Source organism: Oncorhynchus clarkii, chromosome 9 (genome assembly GCF_045791955.1).
Source record: "Oncorhynchus clarkii lewisi isolate Uvic-CL-2024 chromosome 9, UVic_Ocla_1.0, whole genome shotgun sequence".
Lineage (NCBI taxonomy): Eukaryota > Metazoa > Chordata > Actinopteri > Salmoniformes > Salmonidae > Oncorhynchus > Oncorhynchus clarkii.
Genome location: NC_092155.1, coordinates 47,189,599 through 47,217,105, shown reverse-complemented (window position 1 = coordinate 47,217,105; position 27,507 = coordinate 47,189,599). Strand labels below are relative to the sequence as shown.

Sequence of the window (27,507 nt, the reverse complement as noted above, 5' to 3'; positions counted from 1 at the left end):
GTAGAAGGGTATCATTTGATGTGTCAGTCATAAGCAAAAACACTCAAATGATGTTTGGGTTAAAGCTGCTTAGAGTTCATTCTCATACGTCATACACGAAAAATCAAAGAAGATACAAAGGTTCTGTCTACTAAAAAGCCAATATGAAACGTTAATCGGTGCAAAATAACATTTCTCACAAATCATTTCTCAGGAATAACTGGGGATTCCATTCACTCACACCTGCCAGATACTCATTCCCACTTTGCATCCTTCTCTGGCAGTCCTTTCTGACAAGACAGAATGTTTCACTAATTTCAAGTATAGGCTACTTCTCTGCTTACTTTGATCATCAGATATCGAAGTTATCACATTAACTTCTTGCTTGGATTTACACTATTAATTTCGAATTAAATGTAATTAAATGATTATTATTGTTGTTCAATACATGTGTTTTGGATTAATGTATTTAAGCATTTTTATTAGGGCCAAGATGCGTAGGCCAATGTAAGACCAAGCATGTTCGTTAACTTTTTACAAAATATATATTCGGGCATTTTATCATGTAAATATTTCAACAAAAAAAAACTATTTTAAATGTGTTCTTGAAATCCTACTACGGAATTTGTCATATTTATTCTGGTATTGGTACAAAAAATATATATAATGAAAAGATAGGCCTATATCAAATTATGACAGTCCAATTCAGTTGATGGTCTTCGGGAGTGGTCAGCTGTGCTCCTGAATGTTTGTTACAACTCCAAGGTTTCTCCCCGATTCAAATAAATAATGTGAGGGGAGACCATTCTGCATCCTTGCTCTTTCAATGAGCTCCAATTACCAGGATTTAATCTTGAAATAAAGTTAATTGTGATTTCTCTATATTGAAGACTTCCTGTTTACACTACTTGACACAAAGAAAACAAACATAGGCGGTTATGACCATTCAAGAACCCTATTGAAAGTGCAACTCCTCGCAATTACCTATTGTAACCCAATAACCTCTATGAATGTGCTAGAACGTGTGTGATTATTGAGTTGCCAAGTTTCTGAAGCGAATGTTGAGTGGGCGTCAGAAAATAGAGAGGGGGAGGAAGAGAGGCGGTGACGGGCACGAGTGGGCTTATTTGCGCAATATTTATCTCCCATTGGTCACTTAATAGAAGCTATTCTGATGTTCTTCAGTGACACGACGAAGATTCCGTCAATAAAAAGAAAGACGACAAGCCAGTCAAAAGAAACAACTGTTGGGGAAGAACATACACTGACTTGCATCATATGCGCTCCTGTTCCACCTGCACCTCTCCACGCCTGGGTTGAAACAATTATCCAACATTACTGCGGTATTTATATTTTATTTATTATTCTATGTTTGTCAGTCTGGTTATTACCGTGTTGTACTGGCGTTATAATATTTACAAATAATAACATTTGTTAGTCGTGGGATTGCAGCTGTTACTCGCAATTACTGTATTTTATAATCAGTAATGGACTTGCAAATGTCCTGTTTATTAATCGAAATGCTCCCGTGAAGAATTATACTAGCCTATTACAATTTGGTAAACGGTTGGCAGTTAACATCGTAGACTAATTGAATAGCGTGGTGGCCACACCATTACGCATGGTGCTTGATCAATCAAAAGAGAGAAAAGTTGGGCCACTAACATGGAATTGAAACAAAGACTAATCAAAGTTCAAAACAAATACATGCTTATTGTCGAGGGATATTTAAAAACATATATGTGATAAGTCTAAATCTCATAGGTAAGTGTTACATTTTCCCTGGCAAGTGAACATGACATTTTCTTCGCGTTTTCTCCTTCATTTCAGGGATTTGGCAAAATGGAGTGGTATGTCCTGGTGTTGATACTTAGCTTGCCATCTTCGACCCAAGCAGACTGCTCTTCCCATTGTCTGCAATGCGCGCAACAAATCCTCAATACAGAAATCCCAGTCAACAGTCTGGTAAGATTTGCTTTACATCATGACAAGATAACTTTGCTTTTATCCAATGGAAACAAACAGAAAGTGTTGTTTTACGTTGATGTGTGTTTATGTATCTATGATGGCGTAATTTTTGTTAATCAAAAATCGTAGAGCATTGAGCTTGTTGTGGCGGTGCGCAAAAGCTCGTGGCCCATTTCAGCACCATGGAGAGCACGCGTGGATTGTGGAAGCGAGTGAGAATTGTCTTCAGACAAACTTGCCATTTTTCCCAAATGTGTTCTACAGAAGCCTGTGGGCACAAATGAATGACAAACTCAGATTAAATGTTTTCTGTAGTAAACAAACAAAGACATAGAACTGAGTGTAGGTAAATATATTATTCTCATTCTGCCTACTCTTTTTCTTTTCTAGCCTTCTCATAATGTGGTTAGTAAATTGGCCGATTTTTACTCACTGCTCTTTGCATTTTCCTTTCAGACTTGTACCTTGGAATGTGAGGGAACTCTACTGACCACGGCCGAGTTAGACAAATGCGGGAAGACTCAACAATCGCGCGCAGTGGGCTCGGAGTTCAGCGATGAAGATGCGGGTCCACGGTCCACGCCAGAGAGGGAGGACGACCAAGACGCTTCAATTGCAAACGTGGTCAAGCGTTACGGTGGATTCATTAAACGAATTGACAAAAACAAAAACAAATTGTTAACCTCTCCGTGGCGCGAAAATGGCGTTTATAAAGGAGCATACGCGTTCCCTAAGAAATACGAGGACTTGCTTAGAAAATTTGGAGAGAGAGACCTCTCGGAGTTTTCGGAGGACTATCAGGGCGGAGATGTTGATTCTGAAAACGAGATGGGAATGTTCAATGATGATGAAGCTGCAGCAATAAACAAGGTCAAACGTTACGGAGGGTTCTTACGCAAATTTGGTCCAAAGACAAAGTCAAAGAGAAGTGACTCCAGGGAGCAAGGTAGTCGAGAGGAGTTACAAAAGCGATATGGAGGTTTCATGCGAAGGATTCGGCCAAAGTTGAACAACTTGAACACCTTGAAGTGGGACAATCAGAAGAGGTACGGTGGCTTTCTACGTCGCCACTACAAATTGTCCGTTCGTTCAGATGAGGAGCCTAGTTCATATGATGACTTTGGTCTATAGAAAAAACGAACTTCTTTCGCTAATTCACTTGAATTCTCACGATTATCCGTATGTGTGCTACCTATAGCCTACTGCTTACCTGGTTGCACATTGTTGCGGCAGATTTCATATCTGTAAAGCAAAGGCCAATAGGCCTACCTGCTTGTGTCAGTCATGTTTAAACGCTTTCTGTGTTACGGACTTACCGTGACGAACCAATTAATTTCTGTGTTATTAGTAAAATATTATTTATTACAATATATGATGCTTGTTTAATAAATCATTGAATAAATACATTATGTCAAAGTCGTAAGTAAAACTTGTTTGTGTCGCTTGAATGAAAAAAAAAATGTCTAGGCGAATTGATTATCAAACTCCAAAATGACTCATTGAACGCGAGCACACAGCCATCCAGCCACCCACACGCACGCCTGATTTATGTACATAGGCTACCATACAACCTACAAAATTGAAATCGACATCTTGCCATTCACCTTGTAGCGCCAAAGGTGACCAAACGCGTAAAGACGCAGACACATCCTTGGCCACCACCAACGAACGACCTGTTACCATTCGGAGAGAAAACAAATACATATACTAATGAGATAACTGTAATATTTCAACAAACATAAAGAATAACAACAGCAAAAACTAGGCCTACAGCATAGCGTACATAGAGGATGATATGGACCTTACATCAGTGGTCTCATTTTTTAAATGAAAATACATTTCTTAATTAAAATCAATCACCCAACTAAATTGAGTCGTGAGGATGAGTGGAAGTGTACTAGCACCATCTTGTGGACGAGTAACCCAAGAGTAGGCCTTCGTTGCCAAAAGGACAGCGCGGAACGTTCAGCATTGGGAGCGCCAATGCTGCAATGGAGTCCGCTCGAATGATTTACAATGAATAAAACATTGAATAAAATGTTGTAGCCTTTGAAGTTCACTGATTGCAATGGCTATTCTAAGAATCCATCAAACATTTTAAGTTGAAGCATAATATTCCCATCAACTTAAATCAAAGACATGGATACAAGGACATATCAAACTCACTGTTGAGCGGTCAGCATTGAGTCCAGCAACTGTTATCCAGGTTTGATGTCATCTGACTTCATATGCCGTAGTGCACCCAAAGACAACGCACCTGCACTAGGGGCTAGTGGAATAGCGACACGTCTGAAAACTTGTTTAGAAAACGTATAGGCAGGCTATTGTAACATACCGATTAAATAATATAACAGACTTCCAAGCAGGTAACGAAGTTAAAAAATAAATCATATTGACTGTGCTAAAACACGCCATATTTCAACATTAAAACGTCAAGCTTACCTATTTCATTGCAGCACGACTAGCCGTTTACATTTACGAGTCAAGTATACTAGCTTGCTTGAATGCTTGCCAATAAAGCTGGGGCATGATCATTTGGTGAATTAGAGAAGACAAGTGATGAATTCTCGCACAAAACAGCTCTAAACCCTGTTTCTGGTCAGAAGAAAAATACAGTACCAGTCAAAAGTTTGAAAACGCCTACTCATTCAAGGGTTTTTATTTGTACTATTTTCTACATTGTAGAATAGTAGTGAAGACATTAAAACTATGAAATAACACATGGAATCATGTAGTAACCAAAAAAAGGGTTAAACAAATAGATTCGTTAAAGTAGCCTTTGCCTTGATGACAACTTTGTACTCTTCAAGCACATCATGGCACTGAAAACAATGGATACACTCTACAAGAGAGCCAAGGAAATGGTTAGGTTTGTGAAGGGTCATCAAGTTGTAGCAGCAATCTACCACACCAAGCAAAGTGAGAAGAATAAGAGCACCACATTGAAGCTGCCCAGCAACACCCGTTGGGGTGGTGTTGTCATCAGGGGAAGGAGTCTCTCCAAGAAATGGCCATATCACAGTCTGCTGATATGGACAGCCCCATCAAGATTATCCTCCTGGATTATGTATTTTGGGAGAGAGTGGTAAGCAGCCTGAAATTCCTGAAACTGATTCCTGATGTTTAGACTCTGCTTGCAGATGTAAGAGAAGAAATCCATACTGCCCTGCCCACTTCACTGTTGTTCCAAGCAGAGGAAACTGCAGTTCTGAAATACATCAAAAAGCGTGAAGACTTCTGCCCGAAGCTCATACATGCCGCACCGTACATGTTGGACCCCAAGTATGCTGGCAAGAGCATCCTGTCTGGTGCAGAGATCAACAAGGCCTATGGTGTCATCACTACCATGTATCGCCATCTTGGCCTGGATGAGGGCAAGGTTCTTGGGAGTCTGGTGAAGTACACTTCCAAGCAAGTCCTTTGGGATGGAGATGCAATATGGCAGTCGTGCCAACATATCTCATCAGCCACCTGCTGGAAGGGACTTTGTGGATCTGAGGCTCTTTCCCCTGTTGCCTCCATCATCCTCCAAATCCCACCAACATCAGCCGCCTCAGAGTGCAACTGGTCCTTGTTTGTGAACACACACACACCAAAGCACGCAACAGGCTGAGCAATACAAGGGTGGAAAAATTGGTGGCCATCGGGGCAAATTTGAGGCTTTTTGAGCCTGACAATGAGCCATCCTCAACAAGGTTGGAAAGTGACAGTGAAGATGAGGACTCTGAGTCTGATGTTCAAGAGGTGGACATTGAGAAGGTCCAGGGAGAAGACATGGAAGCCTGAGAGGAAGACAACCAAAGCTTTGTTTTGTAGACTATCATTTTACATACAAATCGTTAAAATCCAGAAGGAAAATATTTACACAAGAAGCAACCTAATATCACACAGTCAAACTCTGTAATTTAGTAAATTCACCATTCTGCGATTCTCACTGTTAAACATCATGTTCAACACAATGCTCTTTATATCACCATTTGATCTGACCAGTCAATGCCATTTTTTTCTAAAGTAATCTGGTATCATTTCATTTCAACCCAATAAGCAAAAAATAAAACTGCACCAATCTTTATGTTAAATTACTTTTACAAATAAAAAGCAGGAAGAAAAAACACTATATTTACATGAAACTCCCATATGACTTTGTCGAGTAATCTTCTGAATCGCCACAACAGAATGAATTAACTGTTTATGTTGAATGTTTATGTACGTTGAAAACGTTTTTGGGAGATGCGATGGATCATTGGGGATCATTCAATATTCCCTTTCAATTCAAGTTCAATTTGTAACTAAATCGTTTTTTTTCTATTGGAAGGATTTAATAATTTGCAATTATGTCTACCTATGATAAGGTAAAAGGTTTATGTTTGTTCCATATGATATGGTAAATATACCCAATGCAAAAAACATCTACAGTGGTGCAAAATACTATTTAGTCAGCCACCAATTGTGCAAGTTTTCCCACTTAAAAAGATGAGAGAGGCCTGAAATTTTCATCATAGGTACACTTCAACTATGACAGACAAAATGAGAAAATAAATCCAGAAAATCACATTGTAGGATTTTTTATGAATTTATTTGCAAATTATGGTGGAAAATAAGTATCTGGTCACCTACAAACAAGCAAGATTTCTGGCTCTCACAGACCAGTAACGTCTTCTTTAAGAGGCTCCTCTGTCCTCCACTCGTTACCTGTATTAATGGCACCTGTTTGAACTTGTTATCAGTATAAAAGACCCCTGTCCACAACCTCAAACAGTCACACTCCAAACTCCACTATGGCCAAGACCAAAGAGCTGTCAAAGGACACCAGAAACAAAATTGTAGACCTGCACCAGGCTGGGAAGACTGAATCTGCAATAGGTAAGCAGCTTGGTTTGAAGAAATCAACTGTGGGAGCAATTATTAGGAAATGGAAGACATACAAGACCACTGATAATCTCCCTCGATCTGGGGCTCCACGCAAGACCCCGTGGGGTCAAAATGATCACAAGAACGGTGAGCAAAAATCCCAGAACCACACGGGGGGACCTAGTGACCTAGTGCAGAGAGCTGGGACCAAAGTAACAAAGCCTACCATCAGTAACACACTACGCCGCCAGGGACTCAAATCCTGCAGTGCCAGACATGTCCCCCTGCTTAAGCCAGTACATGTCCAGGCCTGTCTGAAGTTTGCATTTGGATGATCCAGAAGAAGATTGGGAGAATATCATATGGTCAGATGAAACCAAAATATAACGTTTTGGTAAAAACTCAACTCGTTGTGTTTGGAGGACAAAGAATGCTGAGTTGCATCCAAAGAACACCATACCTACTGTGAAGCATGGGGGTGGAAACATCATGCTTTGGGGCTGTTTTTCTGCAAAGGGACCAGGACGACTGATCCGTGTAAAGGAAAGAATGAATGGGGCCATGTATTGTGAGATTTTGAGTGAAAACCTCCTTCCATCAGCAAGAGCATTGAAGATGAAACGTGGCTGGGTCTTTCAGCATGACAATGATCCCAAACACACTGTCTGGGCAACGAAGGAGTGGCTTCGTAAGAAGCATTTCAAGGTCCTGGAGTGGCCAAGCCAGTCTTCAGATCTCAACCCCATAGAAAATCTTTGGAGGGAGTTGAAAGTCCGTGTTGCCCAGCAACAGCCCCAAAACATCACTGCTCTAGAGGAGATCTGCATGGAGGAATGGGCCAAAATACCAGCAACAGTGTGTGAAAACCTTGTGAAGACTTACAGAAAACGTTTGACCTCTGTTATATACCCTTTGTTGGCAATGACAAAGTATTGAGATAAACTTTTGTTATTGACCGAATACTTATTTTCCACCATAATTTGCAAATAAATTCATTCAAAATCCTACAATGTGATTTTCTGGATTTTTTTTCTCATTTTGTCTGTCATAGTTGAAGTGTACCTATGATGAAAATTACAGGCCTCTCATCTTTTTAAGTGGGAGAACTTGCACAATTGGTGGCTGACTAAATACTTTTTTGCCCCACTGTACATTTAAATGGTATTAATTTGCATGCATCCCCGTTAATTCCCACGGAAAGTTTCCACCTCTGAATATTCAAATTCCCCGAAATGTGCAACCCTAGCCCTGAGTGAACCCGATCGAACATCTCTGGAGAGACCTGAAAATCGCTGTGCAGCAGACACTCCCCATCCAACCTGACAGAGCTTGAGAGGATCTGCAGAGAGGAATGAGAGAAACTCCCCAAATACAGGTGTGCTAAGCTTTCAGTGTAGCATTACATCCAAGAAGACTCAAGGATGTAATCACTGCCAAAGTTGCTTCAACAAAGTAAAGGTTCTGAATACTTATGCTGATGTTGAGTTCAGTTTTTTTATTTGGAATAAATTAGCAAATATTACTAAACCTGTTATTCTTTGTCATTATTGGGTATTGTGTCTAGATTGTTTTTACTCAAACTATTGAATCCATTTTGGAATAAGGCTGTAACGTAACGAAATGTGAAATAAGTGAAGAGGTCTGAATACTTTCCGAATGCACTGTAGACTTCAGTAATTTCAGAGCACACTACAGTGGAAACACGACTAACATTGAACTGTTCTAATCGACAAAAACTCATAGCCCTAACAAATTACAAAGATTGAAGAATTTAGCAAATTTATTTACAAAGTGTACACTCTTACAAGTCCAACAAAACAACCAGTTTGTTCACTTTCAATTTGTTCAAAGCTTTAAAAAGTAGACTCAGCGATATGACATAGATGCATTAAGTAAACAGCATTGTGGGTCAATTTCCGCAAACACTAAGAGCGTTGAAGCACGAGGCTCAACTTCTCCGCTGTTTTGGTTCCCTGGCTGCTACGATCTAACAGCCTGAGGCGAACCCGCGCACATGCGCTGATACTGTGTGTGAGCAAAGTCTTGCATCTCATTTTCAGAACCCAACATAATTAATATTGTAATATTCAACAAAAAGATATATACAGTTAATTCATCGCTGAAATGAAAAATAATTCTGACATTGAAAGATGAGCATTTGTAGAATTTACATTTTTAGCATAATGTAAAGAAATAATGTGAACATGGCACGTACACCCCAGTGAAAATTGACACCTGAGAAGAGCTAAGATCATGACTTTTGAGCAGGGATGGCATCTACTTGCATGTTGGGAAAAAACATACACACACGTGCTGGTTCTTAGACTAAAACGGGCAGTGCATGTATACGTTGTTATACATTTTTTAAGTCATCTTTCTAAAGTTTTACTGAGATGGGTGCTTAGTTCAACACCACTAGACCTACACTGGTTCCAGCACTTAAACCAGTGAGGACAAACGGGGCCTCAGTTCCTGCTGTGTGTGTGTAATAATATAGGAGTAGTACATCTCTCTAACTCTCCACCTCCACCGTCTCCTTGGCTTCCTGCACCTGAACGTCCACCTGTGTATCCAATGCTGTTACTGCTGCCATACCCTGCAGCGCGTTGTTACCCATGGGCATTGCCACCATGGTGGGGGTGCCCTGGAGCGTGCCCCCTGCAAAGCCCTGCAGCTGGGTTCCCAGCGCGGCAGGCAGCGTGATTAGCTGGTAGCCCGGGCTGACCATCTTGATGAAGGCCGTGGTGGCGGCGGCGCCCTCCTGAACGGCGGCGGCTGAAGAGAGTACCGTCAGATTGGAGGCATCTGGGCCCAACTCGCCCACGGGGGATGTCAGCACCGTGTAGGTCTGCTGGCCGGCACCAACCGCGCCACCCATCGAGAGAACTTTGCACCCAGCAGGCAGGCCCGTGAGCTGGGTGAGGGGCAGGGTGATCTGGGTGGGGGCACTGGACATAACGGCGGGGCCTGAGACGGCGCGGGTGAGGCGGGGGCGTTTCGGCGTGGGTGGCGTGGCCACGGGGGTCAGGGTCATGAGGACATTGTTGAGGTGTTGGGATTTGCTTTTCAGCTCCTTGGCACGTTTCCTGTGCTCGTCACACTGCTGCTCCAGAGCTACGGCAAGAGAAAGCGGTCAAACTTAATACACACCTAGGTCAAACAGTAACACTTCCCATTATTTGCTCAAGGAGCTGCTTCTAAGCCAGTTGCAACAAAAATAATGATGTCTACAAAAAAGAATGTAAAGACTGTCTAGAAAACCCCATAAAAACACAAAACAAGGACTCAAAGACACAATAATGAAGAATGTTATTGTGAGCATTTAACTCACCGACAAGACTGCGTGAATACTGCTCCCTATATCGGTCCATCTGGCTCTTGTGACTGGCCAGCACTTTCTTAACCAGGTCGAGCATGCCAAAGTTCTGCACTATGTTGTTCAGCAGCACAGCGTCTGAGAAGTCAAGGTCCAACACAGAGAGTAGGGAGATGAAAAGACAAGATTGAAGTTAGAATGGCATTAGGATCAGCTCCCACTCCCATTAGCATCAGCTCCCCTATCAGCTCCCACATGACTATGTTCAATAAATGGGGGAAACATACAAGCTAGTATAGCAATATTACAGAGTGAAAATACCGTAATTAATACATTTTATAAAAATATTTGAGTGAAATATCCCTTATGATCATCCAACAATATGAAACTGACCATTAACTTGCAGGGGAGGCTCGGTGATGCGCTCCTGCATGCCCTTTAGCACCTCCTGGATCTCCTTCTGGAAGTCCTCCACCACCTCCTCCAGCAGCCCTGCCTCCTTCAGACCCCTCCAGAACGTCACAGAGTCCTCTGGAAAAATGCAAACACACACCATGGAGTTGCTTCTATACAATCAACTATATAGTCTCAAATAGATATTCAAAGAGTTGGATAAAGCACTGTTTAAACCGGATTGCTAGACTTGTGAATTGCCAGTATATAGAGAGTCAGTGTACAACATGGTCACAATTATAACAGTCAATGGATCTGTAGCACCGTCTCAGGTGATTAGACAAATAGTTGGCCCATTACCTGATTGCTTGTCTGATTATTGAACTTTGAGCGGTCACCTAGCTTCATTTCTAAGCATAGTGGTAAGTTGGAAGAAGAAGGCAGGCTAAAAACTTTTGACATTTAAAATGATAACGCAGAGTTCAAACTCACCTCCTATGGCCGTGACCCATTCTGTGGTCTCGTCTGATGATACTTCTGTTGGAAACGTGGCCTGTGATCCATTCACTAGAACAACAAAATCGTAAGCTTTGAATAACTTACAATTTTACACAAAAAATGCCACACATAAGAGGGTTTAAGGGAATCGAGGCGTGTGTGCGCTTACTGTCGGCTGAGGAGGGGGTGACAGGGACGTAGTCGGTGGACTGCTGGCTTCTGAGTGACACTCTGGTCCCCACTAGGTCAATCTTGGTACTGCGGCATGTGTTGGAGCACACTTTGGAGTGCTGGTAGAAATCCAGCTCGCCAGAGTCCATGATTTTCCTATGGAGAATTGTATTAAACACCATTATTTAGCTGCAAGAGAGAAAGTATTTTTTCTCCAACAAAGTGCAGTGTCATGTTCATTAGGGAAGGGTTTTCCAAAGTCGGTCATGAGGCACCCCTCGGGTACACGTTTTGTTTTTTGCCCCAACACTACGACGCTGATAAAAAATCAAATAAAACATGATGATGAGTTGGTTATTCAATCAGCTGTGAAGTGCTAAAACAAAAAACAAAACGTGCAGCCGGGGGGGGGGGGGGGGGGGCAGGACAGATTTTTGAAACCCCTGCATTAGGGCACACAACGTTAAATGTTTTAAAAGGTTTTGCAATGGAAAGCGAAAATAAGCGTTTCATGGATAAGTGCAGGAAGCCCCTCCTCGTTTTAGTCCAATTTAAATGTTTTTCTTCAGTTTGGTGCCTAATGAACACTACCCAGGCCAGCCATACTGAACTAGTGCCCTAAAAATCACCTGATATCATATGTTATGTCATAGTGCCATCTTGTGGCACATTTGAGAATTGCACAATGATTACATGCGCAAAGGATCATGTTTTGGATAACTTGGGCATGAGTATTTTGAATGCTTCAACTTTTTGATCTACATTTCCACTTTGCTTAGCAGTGGGAACTACAAGAATTCTAAATTACTTGCATGGAGGACCATGTGATTCACATTATAAATGTATTGTGCAAACCCAAATATGCATCCTTTCGAAGCCACAAACCTGATCATTGTGCCGTTCACTCGGATGGCTCTCTTCCAGTCTTTCAGTGTAGATTTCCCAGCCATATAGACAAACTCCTTGGGACTGATGAGATGCTCATTGAACTGGAACACAGATAAACAGACAGATGTCATCAGAGTTGTTTTCATTAGTGAACATCGTAGCAAAACGGTGTGCACTAAAAAAAAATTAAAACAAGCATTTCTTATTGGATAAGTTCAGGTAGTGTCCTCCGTTTTGTCCCAAATGAACAGGAATCAATACCTCCACAGGTTCCTTCCTTGTTGTGCATATCAAAGGAATAAGTAACCTCAAAATCATGATCCAATAGGACTGAGTTAAATTTTTAAAAATTGCTAGAGTTAAATCAGACTTACTTGGACACATTTGATGTTGATGCCTGGACAAACAAACTTCTTCCAGACCAGAGTGGCCTTCACGTCCCCACAGGTGACCGGGTAGACCACGTCAGCCTCCACATCCATCTCACCTGACAGCTTCACTGATAAGACAAACACATAACACTTCAGTCCTTTTATTTGATTGTTTCAAAACACAAATACAGTACTGATGTGCGGGTCAGCTGTTTGTTCACACGCACCCACCAGCAATTGCTAATAACCCGTCCACAACTGCCCAAATGTGATAAATTGAAAATCTGAAACCTGCACCTGACCCTTTAAAAAAATGCACTGTACAGTTCCCATTTTTTTGTCTCTTGAACATTTATTGAACAATTAAGTTTTACTTCAACATTTCTTCACTTATTTTGTTGAAGATTTAGGCGTATTTAACAGTAGCCTAATGTTTTTCTGAAACATAACAATTCTAACAATGACACCTTGTGCATGCTTTTGTCTTATTGAACTATACTCAGACATTGTCCTTTTTGCCTCAGTGGATCGACGTTAACTTCTCAAAAGCATTTGGTGTGTATTTGGAGTGACTACAGTTAGGCCTTAAAGCTTAGGCTTACGGTGTAATGCCAGATAAAGAATAATTCAAGAAAAACTCTACAAAGGCATTGAAAGCTTTCCACAGGGCTGCTGGCCTATGTTGACTCCACTGCTTCCCACAGTTGTGTCATGTTGGCTGACCATTCTTTGGGTGGTCGACCATTCTTGATACACACGGTAAACTGTTGAGCATGAAAAACCCAGCAGCATTGCAGTTCTTGACACAAACCGGTACACCTGGCACCTACAAAAGGGATTGAGGGATTTAAGTGCTTTGAACAGGGTATGGTAGGCGCAACGGTTTGTGTCAAGAACTGCAACGATGCTGGGTTTTTCACACTCAAGAGTTTCCTGTGTATATCAAGAATGATCCATTATTTACAGTACATTCGTAAAGTATTCAGACCCTTACACTTTTTCCCCATTTTGTCACGTTACAAACTTTATTCTAAAATGGATTAAATACATGTTTTCTTCAATCTACACACAATACCCTGTAATGACAAAGCGAAAACAGGTTTTTAGAAATGCTAGCAAATGTTTAAAAAAATAAAAAAAATTCAAAAATCCTTATTTACATAAGCATTCAGACCCTTTGCTATGAGACTCGAAATTAAGCTCAGGTGCATTCTGTTTCCATTGATAATCCTTGAAATGTGTCCACAACTTGATTGGAGTCCACCTGTGGTAAATTCAATTGATTAGACATGATTTGGAAAGGCACACACCTGTCTATATAAGGTCCCACAGTTGACAGTGTATGTCAGGGCAAAATCCAAGCCATGAGGTCGAAGGAATTGGTCTTAGAGCTCAGAGACAGGATTGTGTCAAGGCACAGATCTGGGCAGGGGTACCAAAACATTTCTGCAGCATTGAAGGTCCCCAAGAACACAGTGGCCTCTATCATTCTTAAATTGAAATTTGGAACCACCAAGACTGGCCGCCCGGCCAAACTGAGCAATCGGGAGTGAAGGGCCTTGATCAGGGAGGTGACCAAGAACCCGATGGTCACTCTAACAGAGCTCCTCTGTGGAAATGGGATAATCTTCCAGAAGGGCAACCATCTCTGCAGCACTCAACCAATCAAGCCTTTATGGTAGAGTGGCCAGATGGAAGCCACTACTCATTAAAAGGCAAATGACAACCAACTTGGAGTTTGCCAAAAGGCTCTTAAAGGAGGAAACCTGGCACCATCCCTACGGTGAAGCATGGTGGTGGCAGCATCATGCTGTGGGGATGTTTTTCAACGGCAGAGACAGGCAGACTAGTCATGATCGAGGGAAAGATGAAGGGAGCAATGTACAGAGAGATCTTTGATGAAAAACTGCTCCAGAGCACTCAGGACCTCAGACTGGCGCAATGGTTAACCTTCCAACAGGCCAACGAGCCTAAGCACACAGCCAAGACCACGCGGAGTGGCTTTGGGACAAGTCTCTGAATGTCCTTGAGTGGCCCAGCCAGAGCGCGGATTTGAACCCGATCGAACATCTCTGGAGAGACCTGAAAATAGCTGTGCAGTGACACTCCCCATCCAACCTGACAGAGCTTGAGAGTATCTGTAGAGAAGAAATGAGAGAAACTCCCCAAATACAGGTGTGACAAGCTTGTAGGGTCATACCCAAGAAGACTTGAGTCTGTAATTGCTTCCAAAGGTGCTTCAACAAAGTACTGAGTAAAGGGTCTGAATACATATGTAAATTTGGTATTTCAGTTTTTTTATTATACATTTTCAAAAATGTCTAAAAACCTGTTTTTGCTTTGTCAATATGGGGTATTGTGTGTAGATTAATGAGAGAAAAAAAACTATCTAATACATTTTAGAATAAGGCTGTAACGTAACAGAATGTGAAAAAAGTCAGACTTTTATTATTTTTTACCTAAGACTGCCTCCTTTGTCAAAGTGGTGGTGGCATCGGTTTCAGACTCAATGCTTCCATCTGCAAGTTCCTCCCTGAATGGCATAGATAGAGAAACTCCAATGAGTCTACAAACCATAGACAAACTTCAGTGAGTGCTAAACCAACAACAATATGCAGCACCCCAGATGAGAGGGTACAATCAAGCGTACCACTACCAAAGACTAGTCTATAACCGTCTTTGGTAGTGGTACACTTGATTACAAACCTACTACCACTAGTAGGGTTTCACCTTTTGAATATATGTAACCTGACTAGGAAGAACTCATCACTAAATAGTGTTATGTAACATAAGGTATCACTGACTCAAATGACTGAGGTGTGTGTATGGTAAACACAATGAACTAATTAATTGTGTATCAGGCTCTAACACTTCCCTTGCTGGGCTGGAGAAGCGGTCATGGGAATTCACTGATCCTCATACATAGCTCTAGTGTGTCCACCACTCACCCCGGTTGGGTCAGCTCTGTAGCCACCAGCACAGTCTTCACTTCGGCAGCTGAGCCCTCCCCTGCTCCATCCGGCGTTGTCACGACTACCACCTCCTCCACATGAACATTGACCTCAGATGATGCCATGAGGGAGGTTGAGGTCTCACTAAGTGATACGAAGACACAGTTGTGTGCTAATGATAACATTTGTAATTCAAGAGCACATCTCCCTTCAATGTCTTCAAGGCTGGTTTAGCTTGCATGAGATGAGGTGGGCTATTGGCAATTAACAGAAGCTATTGGGCACTTCATTGTGGCTACCACCAACTGGCCTTACAGGGGTGATTATGGCGGTAGGGATCATAAGCTTGGCTTTAATAGGCCCGTTTCAATTGGCTACGTAGCTAAACTAGCGCTGTTAGTGATACATGTTGTGGAGAGGGCCTGGCTAACTAATCAATATCACATCAATGCTATTATTGAGCGAGTTAGTTGTTACCTACACAGTTCTCATTGCAGCTTGTTCTGTGCTGTAGCTAGCAATATTTATGGCGTAAGAAGTTTGCTAAGTAGCTAGCGAGTTAGCTAGCTAAGTGTTTAGCAAGCAAACTAGGCCCAAACAGGGCATGCCGATACAGATAGGGAGACGTATTCAGCTGGATATTTTACAACGTTAGATAAACCATATATTAGAAATTCAATTTCACAGGCTGTAGCTACGTTTCAGCTTGGCAGTTCACGTACAGACAGCGAACGCTACGTCGTGGTGATAAAATAACGTAATCTTTACCGAGCACGGCACGCACGTTACGACGACGGACATATTGAAGCATCCAGTGTTTACGGTCTGCTACTAGCTAGCTTGCATAGTGAGGAGAAGTGGGTTGCTTGTTAACTAGTCACAGAGGCACCTATCTGTCTGTTTTTATAGTAGCTAGCGAACGTGACACTTTTTGAATAGATTCTCGCCTTACCTTTTGTTTTCAGATTTCAGAAATGGCTGCTACTGTTGCAGTGGTCAAGAGTAAGGCTAGTTAGCTGCTTTCGCTAACGTTGACCTAACGAGATGTTTACGGGCGTCGGTTTTGCGCAGTCACGGATGGTGCTATCGCAGAGTTCCATAGTCGTGATAGAGAATTTGGCAATCGATTTGGAGTAATATAATTAATTAGATATTGTCATTTCATATTTATTACATTATAATATCACAAGAAACACAATAATTTAAGCAAATATGTTTGTCTTTGCCAGTATTGTATATTAACTGGTCTGTAAAATACCATTCAAGAAAATGCCCGTATTTAAGTAATTAATTCATAACAAACACCGTGTGTTAGTTACCACTTTCATGTTTAACTACATCTTTGACAATATCAATAACTATCTGACAAAGATGGACAGATGGGTCAGTTAGGACAATAGTCAATCATGATTGTTCCTGGTTATTATTGAGCTGTTGGCCTAGTTGGTTTATGGGTGCTGCTGGCCTGTCGAGTAACCTAGTCCATAAAATACAATGCATAATGTGTAGACACATTACTCCTCTGTATTGTTGGCTTACAGTGCATTCGGAAAGTATTCAGACCCCTTGACTTTTTCCACATTTTGTTATGTTACAGTCAGTGGTGTAAAGTGTTTCATTAAAAATACTTTAAAGTACTACTTAATTCGTTTTTTTGGGATATCTTTACTTCACTATTTATATTTGACAACTTTTACTTCACTATATTCCTAAAGAAAATAATGTACTTTTTACTCCATACATTTTCCCTGACACCCAAAATTACTGATTGTATTTGAATTGCTAGCAGGACAGGAAATTGTTAAATTCATGCACTTATCAAGAGAACATCCCTGGTCACCTCTATTGCCTGTAATCTGGTGGATTCACTAAACACAAATGCTTAGTTTGTAAATTATGTCTGAGTGTTGGAGTGTGCCCCTGGCTATACTAAATAAAAACAAGAACATTGTGCTGTCTGGTTTGCTTAATATAGGCTATTTTAAATTATTTATACTTGTACTTTTGATACTTCAGTATATTTAAAACCAAAAACTTTTAGACTTTTACACAAGTAGTATTTTACTGGATGACTTACACTTTTACTTGAGTAATTTTCTATTAAGGTATCTTTACTTTTACTCAAGTATGACATTTGGGTGCTTTTTCCACCACTGGTTACAGCTGTATTCTAAAATGTATTAAATAACTTTTTTTCCCTCATCAATCTACACACACCACATAATGACAATGCAAAAAAAGTGTTTTAGAAAAATAGACAGGCACGCACCTTTCTATATAAGGTCCCACAGTTGACAGTGCATTTCAGAGTAAAAACCAAGCCATGAGGTTGAAGGAATTGTCCGTAGAGCTCCAAGACAGGATTGTGTCAAGGCACAGATCTGGGGAAGGGTACCTACCAAAAAATGTCTGCAGCATTGAAGGTCCGCAAGAACACAGTGGCCTCCGTCGTTCCTAAATGGAAGAAACTTGAAACCACCAAGACTCTCCCTAGAGCTGGACGCCCGGCCAAACGGAGCAATCGGGAGGAAGGGTCTTGGTCAGAGAGGTGACCAAGAACCCGATGGTCACTCTGACAGAGTTCCTCTGTGGAGATGGGAGAACCTTCCAGAAGGACAACCATCTCTGCAGCACTCCACAAATCAGGCCTTTATGGTAGAGTGGCTAGACGGAAACCACTTCTCAGTAAAAGGCACATGACAGCCCACTTGGAGTTTGCCAACAGACACCTAAAGGACTCTCAGACCATGAGAAACAAGATTCTCTGGTCTGATGAAACCAAGATTGAACTCTTTGGCCTGAATGCCAAGCATCACGTCTGGAGGAAACCTGGCACCATCCCTACGGTGAAGCATGGTGGTGGCAGCATCATGCTGTGGGGATGTTTTTCAGCGGCAGGGACTGGTAGACTAGTCAGGATCGAGCAAAAGATGAACGGAGCAAAGCACAGAGAGATCCTTGATGAAAGCCTTCTTCAGAGCACTCAGGACCTCAGACTGGGGCAAAGATTCACCATCCAACAGGACAACAGCCCTAAGCAGACAGCCAAGACAATGAAGAAGTGGCTTTGGGACAAGTCTCTGAATGTCCTTGAGGGGCCCGGACTTGAACCCGATCAAACATCTCTGGAGAGACCTGAAAATAGCTGTGCAGCGGCGCTCCATATCCATCCTGACGGAGTTTGATAGGATCTGCAGAGAAGAATGGGAGAAACTCCCAAAATACAGGTGATCCAAGCTTGTAGTGTCATACCCAAGAAGACTCAAGGCTGTAATCGCTGCCAGAGGTGCTTCAACAAAGTACAGAGTAAAGGGTCTGAAAACTTGTGATATTTCACTTTTATAATAAATTACCAAAAATGTTTAAAAATCTGTTTTTGCTTTGTCATTATGGGGTGTGTGTAGATTGATTAGGGGGAAAAACTATTTAATACATTTTAGAATTAGGCTGCAAGATCAAAGGGTCTGTTAGGCTGTAAGATCAAATAATCAAGGGGTCTGACTACTTTTCGAATGCACTGCATGTGAAAGGAACATGAACAATGTATCATTATGGATAGGCTACATAGTTCTCTAAGGAAATTATGGATCGCATGAAATCATCATGGAATTGTTATTCAGTGTGTATTTATTCCTTGTGTCACTATTTCTATTTTAGGTAGGCCTATATCTATCTTTAATTATGCATTGTTGGAAAAGGACCCGTAAGTAAGCATTTTACAGTTAGTCAATTCCTGTTGTTATTCCTCTATGGGATCGGTGTCCCTAAACCGGGACAGTTGTTGCTAACGTGCACTAATGTGACTAGAATGACGTAAGTAACAGACAACTTTCCAGGACGTAGACATGTCTTATATGAAGATAAAGCTTAAATTTGTGTTAAATCAGTGAAAAAATGCCATGCTATTGTTTGAGGAGAGTGCACAGCAACAAAACACATCACGGCAACTGGTTTGATACATTCACCTCTAAAGGTAAATAATGTACTTACATTCAGTAATCTTGCTCTGATTTGTCATCCTGATGGCCCCAGAGATAAAATATAAAGTAGTTTTGTTTGATAAAATCAAATGTTATATTCAAATGTAGGAACTTGGTTCTACAGTTTGAACCCCTGATGTCTCTGGAAAGAAAGAAAACGCATGTTTTTTGGTTTGTATTATCATTTACCAGATCTAATGTGTCATATTATCCGACATTAATTTCACATTTCCACAAACTTCAAATAGTTTCCTTTCAAATGGTATCAAGAATATGCATATCCTTGCTTCAGGTCCTGAGCTACAGGCAGTTAGATTTGGTTATGTAATTTTACATGGAAATTGAAAGAAATGGTCCGATCCTTATTAAGAAGCATGTGACAAATAAAATTAGATTTGATCTGTTTTTCCTCCCACCAGTGGTGGCATGTATTGTGGCATGCCTGACTGCATGTTTATGCCAAATTTAGCACCAAATTGAAAACAAATCCTAAATGTTGAGAATGTGACAGCAAAGATATTGATAACTAACCACAAATTATAACTATAAATAGGTTTATCCTATTCATCTGGGGGTGACAGAAAAGTGCTCGCCGTCACTAACTAGGTTTACATCCAAACGTTTTATGTGAGGAAAGTACATGTCGGATAAAACATGTCCTTACAGGCCTGATAGAAACGGAACTTTCCAAATGTTGATTAAACAAAATATGCCAGACAAAAATCTTTTTTTTTTTGTGCCAGTAAATTAATTCAAAGAGAAATGCTTATGTGCAAATATTGATATAATAACCATCATATAGAAGTAAAGTCACGCAATGACATTTTGTGTGGTCCTCCCACTAAGACTCGTCAGGAAAGCATGCAGTTTATTAAAGTACAGATTTAATAAATCTGGGGGGGAGTACAAGGGGATGAGCTTGATTCTCCTTTCCCACAGGGTGGTGAAAGTGCAAGGGGATGAGCTTGATTCTCCTTTCCCACAGGGTGGTGAAAGTGCAAGGGGATGAGCTTGATTCTCCTTTCCCACATGGTGGTGAAAGTGCAAGGGGATGAGCTTGATTCTCCTTTCCCACAGGGTGGTGAAAGTGCAAGGGTATGAGCTTGATTCTCCTTTCCCACAGGGTGATGAAAGTGCAAGGGGATGAGATTGATTCTCCTTTCCCACAGGGTGGTGAAAGTGCAAGGGGATGAGCTTGATTCTCCTTTCCCACAGGGTGGTGAAAGTGCAAGGGGATGAGCTTGATTCTCCTTTCCCACATGGTGGTGAAAGTGCAAGGGGATGAGCTTGATTCACCTTTCCCACAGGGTGGTGAAAGTGCAAGGGGATGAGCTTGATTCTCCTTTCCCACAGGGTGGTGAAAGTGCAAGGGGATGAGCTTGATTCTCCTTTCCCACAGGGTGGTGAAAGTGCAAGGGGATGAGCTTGATTCTCCTTTCCCACAGGGTGGTGAAAGTGCAAGGGGATGAGCTTGGTGCTCCTTTCCATTAAATATCTAGGGTCTTATTCTGGTGACATGATAATCAATGCTTGATTGCCGTTTGAAAAATGTCAGGGACAGATTATAATGATTAAGCATTATAATATGCATAAACATGCATATTGTAATCTCATTATAGACTATAGGCTATGTCAAATCAAATCAAATTTATTTATATAGCCCTTCGTACATCAGCTGATATCTCAAAGTGCTGTACAGAAACCCAGCCTAAAACCCCAAACAGCAAGCAATGCAGGTGTAGAAGCACGGCTAGCGGCTAGCCAACAGTGCACAGATAACGCTGTTGACTAGAGCGCACTTGCCAATACCAGAGTGGGGACACACCAGAGTGTGGACACTTGCTATGTAACGCAATATTGGATGGAAACCTAGCTTCTTTTTTTTTGTGTGGCTATAATAGACTTTCAGCTGCATTTAAGTTATTCTTCTAGCGGGTCATGTGGATAGAATAGGGTAATTGTTATGCACGTGAGTGAGGACCCAAAAGCGGTTTAACAAAAACAGAGTCCTTTAATGTCAAAACACAGGGAAGACATAGATCCTCTTCAGATGTATATAATGGCAAAATAGACAACCCGCAGAGAGGGCGACAAATGAATCATAAAGTCCTGATATTCACAGAAGAGTCCCCCTTCTTAGCAGCAGAGGAGAATAGCTGGGTTAGAGTCCCCTTCTTAGCAGCAGAGGAGAATAGCTGGGTTAGCGGCGACAGACTGCTGGTCTCTCTGGGTAGGCGCGGGTCGTAGAGGACAGAGGTACCTGATCACACGTAGCATCAGATGAACAGGCAGATTCCGACAGGACGGGACAAGGGTGAAGCAAACGAGACGATAGTTTGGTTCTGGCATGAGAAACTCAAACGAGAATCTGACAAAGACAGAAGCAGGAACAGAGAGAGAAATAGAGACCTAATAAGAGGGAAAAAGGGAACAGGTGGGAAAAGGGTGAACGAGGTAGTTAGAGAAGATGAGGAACAGCTGGGGGAAGGAGAGGAAGAGAAGGTAACCTAATACGACCAGCAGAGGGAGACGGAGTGAAGAGAAAGAACAGGAACAAGACATAATATGACAATACATGACAGTACCCCCCCACTCACCGAGCGCCTCCTGGCGCACTCGAGGAGGAAACCTGGCGGCAACGGAGGAAATCATTGATCAGCGAACGGTCCAGCACATCCCGAGAGGGAACCCAACTCCTTTCCTCAGGACCGTACCCCTCCCAATCCACTAGGTACTGATGACCACGGCCCCGAGGACGCATGTCCAAAATCTTACGGACCCTGTAGATAGGTGCGCCCTCGACAAGGATGGGGGGGGGGGGGGGGGGGGGGGAAGACGAGCGGGGGCGCGAAGAACGGGCTTAACACAGGAGACATGGAAGACCGGGTGGACGCGACGAAGATATCGTGGAAGAAGAAGTCGCACTGCGACAGGATTAATGATCTGAGAAATACGGAACGGACCAATGAACCGCGGGGTCAACTTGCGAGAAGCTGTCTTAAGGGGAAGGTTCTGAGTGGAGAGCCAAACTCTCTGACCGCGACAATATCTAGGACTCTTAGTTCTACGCTTATTAGCGGCTCTCACAGTCTGCGCCCTATAACGGCAAAGTGCAGACCTGACCCTCTTCCAGGTGCGCTCGCAACGTTGGACAAAAGCCTGAGCGGAGGGGACGCTGGACTCGGCGAACTGAGACGAGAACAGCGGAGGCTGGTACCCGAGGCTACTCTGAAAAGGAGATAGCCCGGTCGCAGACGAAGGAAGCGAGTTGTGGGCGTATTCTGCCCAGGGGAGCTGTTCTGACCAAGACGCAGGGTTACGAAAAGAAAGACTGCGTAAGATGCGACCAATAGTCTGATTGGCCCGTTCTGCTTGACCGTTAGACTGGGGGTGAAAGCCGGAAGAGAGACTGACGGAAGCCCCAATCAAACGGCAAAACTCCCTCCAAAATTGAGACGTGAATTGCGGACCCCTGTCCGAAACGACGTCTGACGGAAGGCCATGAATTCTGAAAACATTCTCGATGATGATTTGTGCCGTTTCTTTAGCAGAAGGGAGCTTAGCGAGGGGAATAAAATGAGCCGCCTTAGAGAACCTATCGACAACCGTAAGAATAACAGTCTTCCCCGCTGACGAAGGCAGTCCGGTGATAAAATCTAAGGCGATGTGAGACCACGGTCGAGAGGGAATGGGAAGCGGTCTGAGACGGCCGGCAGGAAGGGGAGTTACCGGACTTAGTCTGCGCGCAGACCGAACAAGCAGCCACGAAACGACGCGTGTCATGCTCCCGAGTGGGCCACCAAAAACGCTGGCGAATGGAAGCAAGCGTACCCCGAACGCCGGGGTGGCCGGCTAACTTGGCAGAGTGAGCCCACTGAAGAACGGCCAGACGAGTAGGAATGGGAACGAAAAGAAGGTTCCTAGGACAAGCGCGCGGCGACGGAGTGTGAGTGAGTGCTTGCTTTACCTGCCACTCAATTCCCCAGACAGTCAACCCGACAACACGCCCCTCAGGGAGAATCCCCTCGGGGTCAGTGGAGGCTACTGAAGAACTGAAGAGACGAGATAAAGCATCAGGCTTGGTGTTCTTAGAGCCCGGACGATAAGAAATTACGAACTCGAAACGAGCGAAAAACAGCACCCAACGAGCCTGACGCGCATTAAGTCGTTTGGCAGAACGGATGTACTCAAGGTTCCTATGGTCAGTCCAAACGACAAAAGGAACGGTCGCCCCCTCCAACCACTGTCGCCATTCGCCTAGGGCTAAGCGGATGGCGAGCAGTTCGCGGTTTCCCACATCATAGTTACGTTCCGACGGCGACAGGCGATGAGAAAAATACGCGCAAGGGTGGACCTTGTCGTCAGAGAGGGAGCGCTGAGAAAGAATGGCTCCCACGCCCACCTCTGACGCGTCAACCTCGACAACGAACTGTCTAGAGACGTCAGGTGTAACAAAGATAGGTGCGGATGTAAAACGATTCTTGAGGAGATCAAAAGCTCCCTGGGCGGAAACGGACCACTTAAAGCACGTCTTGACAGAAGTAAGGGCTGTGAGAGGAGCTGCCACCTGACCGAAATTACGGATGAAACGACGATAGAAATTCGCGAAGCCGAGAAAGCGCTGCAGCTCGACGCGTGACTTAGGAACGGGCCAATCAATGACAGCTTGGACCTTAGCGGGATCCATCTTAATGCCTTCAGCAGAAATAACAGAACCGAGAAATGTGACGGAGGAGGCATGAAAAGTGCACTTCTCAGCCTTCACAAAAAAACAATTCTCTAAAAGGCGCTGGAGGACACGTCGAACGTGCTGAACATGAATCTGGAGTGACGGTGAAAAAAATCAGGATATCGTCAAGGTAAACGAAAACAAAGATGTTCAGCATGTCTCTCAGGACGTCATTGACTAATGCCTGAAAGACAGCTGGAGCGTTAGAGAGGCCGAAAGGAAGAACCCGGTATTCAAAGTGCCCTAACGGAGTGTTAAACGCCGTTTTCCACTCGTCCCCCTCCCTGATGCGCACGAGATGGTAAGCGTTACGAAGGTCCAACTTAGTGAAAAACCTGGCTCCCTGCAGGATCTCGAAGGCTGAAGACATAAGAGGGAGCGGATAACGATTCTTCACTGTTATGTCATTCAGCCCTCGATAATCTATGCAGGGGCGCAGGGACCCGTCCTTCTTCTTAACAAAAAAAAACCCCGCTCCGGCGGGAGAGGAGGAGGGGACTATGGTACCGGCGTCAAGAGCTACAGACAAATAATCTTCGAGAGCCTTACGTTCGGGAGCCGACAGAGAGTATAGTCTACCCCGGGGGGGAGTGGTTCCCGGAAGGAGATCAATACTACAATCATACGACCGGTGCGGAGGAAGAGAGGTGGCCCTGGACCGACTGAACACCGTGCGCAGATCGTGATATTCCTCCGGCACCCCCGTCAAGACATTAAACATTTCACATGACAAGAGACGTTCCAGGAGAGGATAGAATTACTAGACCAATTAATAGAAGGATTATGACAAACTAGCCAGGGATGGCCCAAAACAACAGGTGTAAAAGGTGAACGAAAAATTAAAAAAGAAAGGGTTTCGCTATGATTACCAGAGACAGTGAGGGTTAAAGGTAGCGTCTCACGCTGAATCCTGGGGAGAGAACTACCATCCAAAGCGAACAAGGCCGTGGGCTCCCTTAACTGTCTGAGAGGAATGTCATGTTCCCGAGCCCAGGTCTCGTCCATAAAACAGCCCTCCGCCCCAGAGTCTATCAAGGCACTGCAGGAAGCTGACGAACCGGTCCAGCGTAGATGGACCGACAAGGTAGTGCAGGATCTTGAAGGAGAGACCAGAGTAGTAGCGCTCACCAGTAGCCCTCCGCTTACTGATGAGCTCTGGCTTTTACTGGACATGAAGTGACAAAATGACCAGCGGAACCGCAATAGAGACAGAGGCGGTTGGTGATTCTTCGTTCCCTCTCCTTAGTCGAGATGCGGATACCCCCCAGCTGCATAGGCTCAGCACCCGAGCCGGCGGAGGAAGATGGTAGTGATGCGGAGAGGGGGGCAACGGAGAACGCGAGCTCCTTTCCACGAGCTCGGTGACGAAGATCAACCCGTCGCTCTATGCGAATAGCGAGTTCAATCAAGGAATCCACGCTGGAAGGAACCTTCCGGGAGAGAATCTCATCCTTTACCTCCGCGCGGAGACCCTCCAGAAAACGAGCGAGCAAAGCCGGCTCGTTCCAGTCACTGGAGGCAGCAAGAGTGCGAAACTCAATAGAGTAATCTGTTATGGATCGATTACCTTGACATAGGGAAGACAGGACCCTGGAAGCTTCCTCCCCAAAAACAGAACGATCAAAAACCCGTATCATCTCCTCCTTAAAGTCCTGATACTGGTTAGTACACTCAGCCCTCGCCTCCCAGATTGCCGTGCCCCACTCACGAGCCCGTCCAGTAAGGAGAGATATGACGTAGGCGATACGAGCTGTGCTCCTGGAGTAAGTGTTGGGCTGGAGAGAAAACACAATATCACACTGGGTGAGGAACGAGCGGCATTCAGTGGGCTCCCCAGAGTAACACTGCGGGTTATTGATTCTGGGCTCCGGAGATTCGAAAGCCCTGGAAGTGGCCGGCGGAGATGGTGAATCTGTTCTGTGAGGTCGGAGACTTGGGCGGCCAGGGTCTCAACGGCATGTCGAGCAGCAGACAATTCCTGCTCGTGTCTGCCTAGCATCGCTCCCTGGATCTCGACGGCTGAGTGAAGAGGATCCGAAGTCGCTGGGTCCATTCTTGGTCAGATTCTTCTGTTATGCACGTGAGTGAGGACCCAAAAGCGGTTTAACAAAAACAGAGTCCTTTAATGTCAAAACACAGGGAAGACATAGATCCTCTTCAGATGTATATAATGGCAAAATAGACAACCCGCAGAGAGGGCGACAAATGAATCATAAAGTCCTTCTGATATTCACAGAAGAGTCCCCCTTCTTAGCAGCAGAGGAGAATAGCTGGGTTAGAGTCCCCTTCTTAGCAGCAGAGGAGAATAGCTGGGTTAGCGGCGACAGACTGCTGGTCTCTCTGGGTAGGCGCGGGTCGTAGAGGACAGAGGTACCTGATCACACGTAGCATCAGATGAACAGGCAGATTCCGACAGGACGGGACAAGGGTGAAGCAAACAAGACGATAGTTTGGTTCTGGCATGAGAAACTCAAACGAGAATCTGACAAAGACAGAAGCAGGAACAGAGAGAGAAATAGAGACCTAATCAGAGGGAAAAAGGGAACAGGTGGGAAAAGGGTGAACGAGGTAGTTAGAGAAGATGAGGAACAGCTGGGGGAAGGAGAGGAAGAGAAGGTAACCTAATACGATCAGCAGAGGGAGACGGAGTGAAGAGAAAGAACAGGAACAAGACATAATATGACAATACATGACAGTAATAGGGGGAAACTAGCTCCCTAGGGTAACTGCCCTCCCCTGTAATTCACAAAAACATACATTTAAAAAAAGTTGTAGATATATTCCAGTGAAGGTAGATCTATATATATTTTTAAATATACAAGTAGGAAAGCCTTAAGATAAATAATCCACTTGTTTAAAGAGAAACATTTAGATAACTGGTAATATGTTGGATGAGTGTGTTGGGGGCAACCTGCACCAAGGGGCTAGTTACCCCTTTATCGTTATGAATGTTTTTCTACCTATCATTTAGACAATGACTATCTCAGTTAGCACTCGTTTATGCTCATTTACTAACTAGCAACTTCACAAGCAGTAAATGCTAGCCAGTTAGCTAGTTAGCATAAGATGCTAGGAATACTAGCTAGCAACTTTAAAGTAACTTAATTTCAGTTGTAAATGTTTCAACTAGTGACTGATAACTTTACAGTTCATTTAACTGTATAGCCTTTTAGCTATTTGACACAGCATTTTATGTCAAATAGCTAGATAGCTATCTACATTTTTAAGAGAGAGCTTTTCAATTGGCATCTCTCCCTGTTCTCAGTCACAGGTGGGGGCTGGATTAGGTGTGAGCAGTGCAGAAGGTGGGCTCATGAGTTGTGCTCCAATTTTCCTGGGGATAGCTTTATTTGTGACCTACAGGCACAAATTAGAAGCATAAGAGAGTTGCCATCAATGTTACACTGAGTTA

General features: G+C 43.4%; 2 protein-coding genes across 3 annotated transcripts; one reads left to right on the top strand and one right to left on the bottom strand.

The window, feature by feature from the left end:
- The first annotated feature begins 1,249 nt into the window (after positions 1-1,249).
- On the top strand, positions 1,250-3,319 carry LOC139417262 (prodynorphin). The gene is made up of 3 exons (XM_071166522.1): positions 1,250-1,322; positions 1,810-1,944; positions 2,404-3,319. The coding sequence occupies exons 2-3, from the start codon at positions 1,822-1,824 to the stop codon at positions 3,076-3,078; spliced, it is 798 nt and encodes a 265-aa protein (XP_071022623.1). The 5' UTR covers positions 1,250-1,322; positions 1,810-1,821; the 3' UTR covers positions 3,079-3,319.
- A 5,236-nt stretch (positions 3,320-8,555) lies between these two features.
- On the bottom strand, positions 8,556-16,437 carry LOC139417261 (glucocorticoid modulatory element-binding protein 2-like). 2 transcript variants are annotated; one of them, XM_071166521.1, is made up of 10 exons: positions 16,339-16,437; positions 15,384-15,530; positions 14,895-14,968; positions 12,439-12,563; positions 12,062-12,165; positions 11,175-11,332; positions 11,000-11,074; positions 10,508-10,645; positions 10,130-10,252; positions 8,556-9,912 (listed from the first exon to the last, which is right to left on the bottom strand). In XM_071166521.1, the coding sequence occupies exons 2-10, from the start codon at positions 15,509-15,511 to the stop codon at positions 9,311-9,313; spliced, it is 1,527 nt and encodes a 508-aa protein (XP_071022622.1). In that variant the 5' UTR covers positions 15,512-15,530; positions 16,339-16,437; the 3' UTR covers positions 8,556-9,310. The 2 variants fall into 2 exon arrangements, with proteins under 2 accessions (XP_071022622.1, XP_071022621.1); XM_071166520.1 differs by lacking the exon at positions 16,339-16,437 and having other exon boundaries at positions 9,082-9,912; positions 15,384-15,615.
- Positions 16,438-27,507: the final 11,070 nt, after the last annotated feature.

Excerpts from the sequence above, each read along its gene's own strand:
- LOC139417261 (XM_071166520.1), bottom strand. The coding sequence starts at position 15,571 with ATGTTATCATTAGCACACAACTGTGTCTTCGTATCACTTAGTGAGACC. Across the intron at positions 11,075-11,174 it reads CACCCCCTCCTCAGCCGACA|TGAATGGATCACAGGCCACG; the intron begins GTAAGCGCACAC and ends TTGTTGTTCTAG. Across the intron at positions 9,913-10,129 it reads GTATTCACGCAGTCTTGTCG|CTCTGGAGCAGCAGTGTGAC; the intron begins GTGAGTTAAATG and ends CTCTTGCCGTAG.
- LOC139417262 (XM_071166522.1), top strand. The coding sequence starts at position 1,822 with ATGGAGTGGTATGTCCTGGTGTTGATACTTAGCTTGCCATCTTCGACC. Across the intron at positions 1,945-2,403 it reads AAATCCCAGTCAACAGTCTG|ACTTGTACCTTGGAATGTGA; the intron begins GTAAGATTTGCT and ends TTTTCCTTTCAG.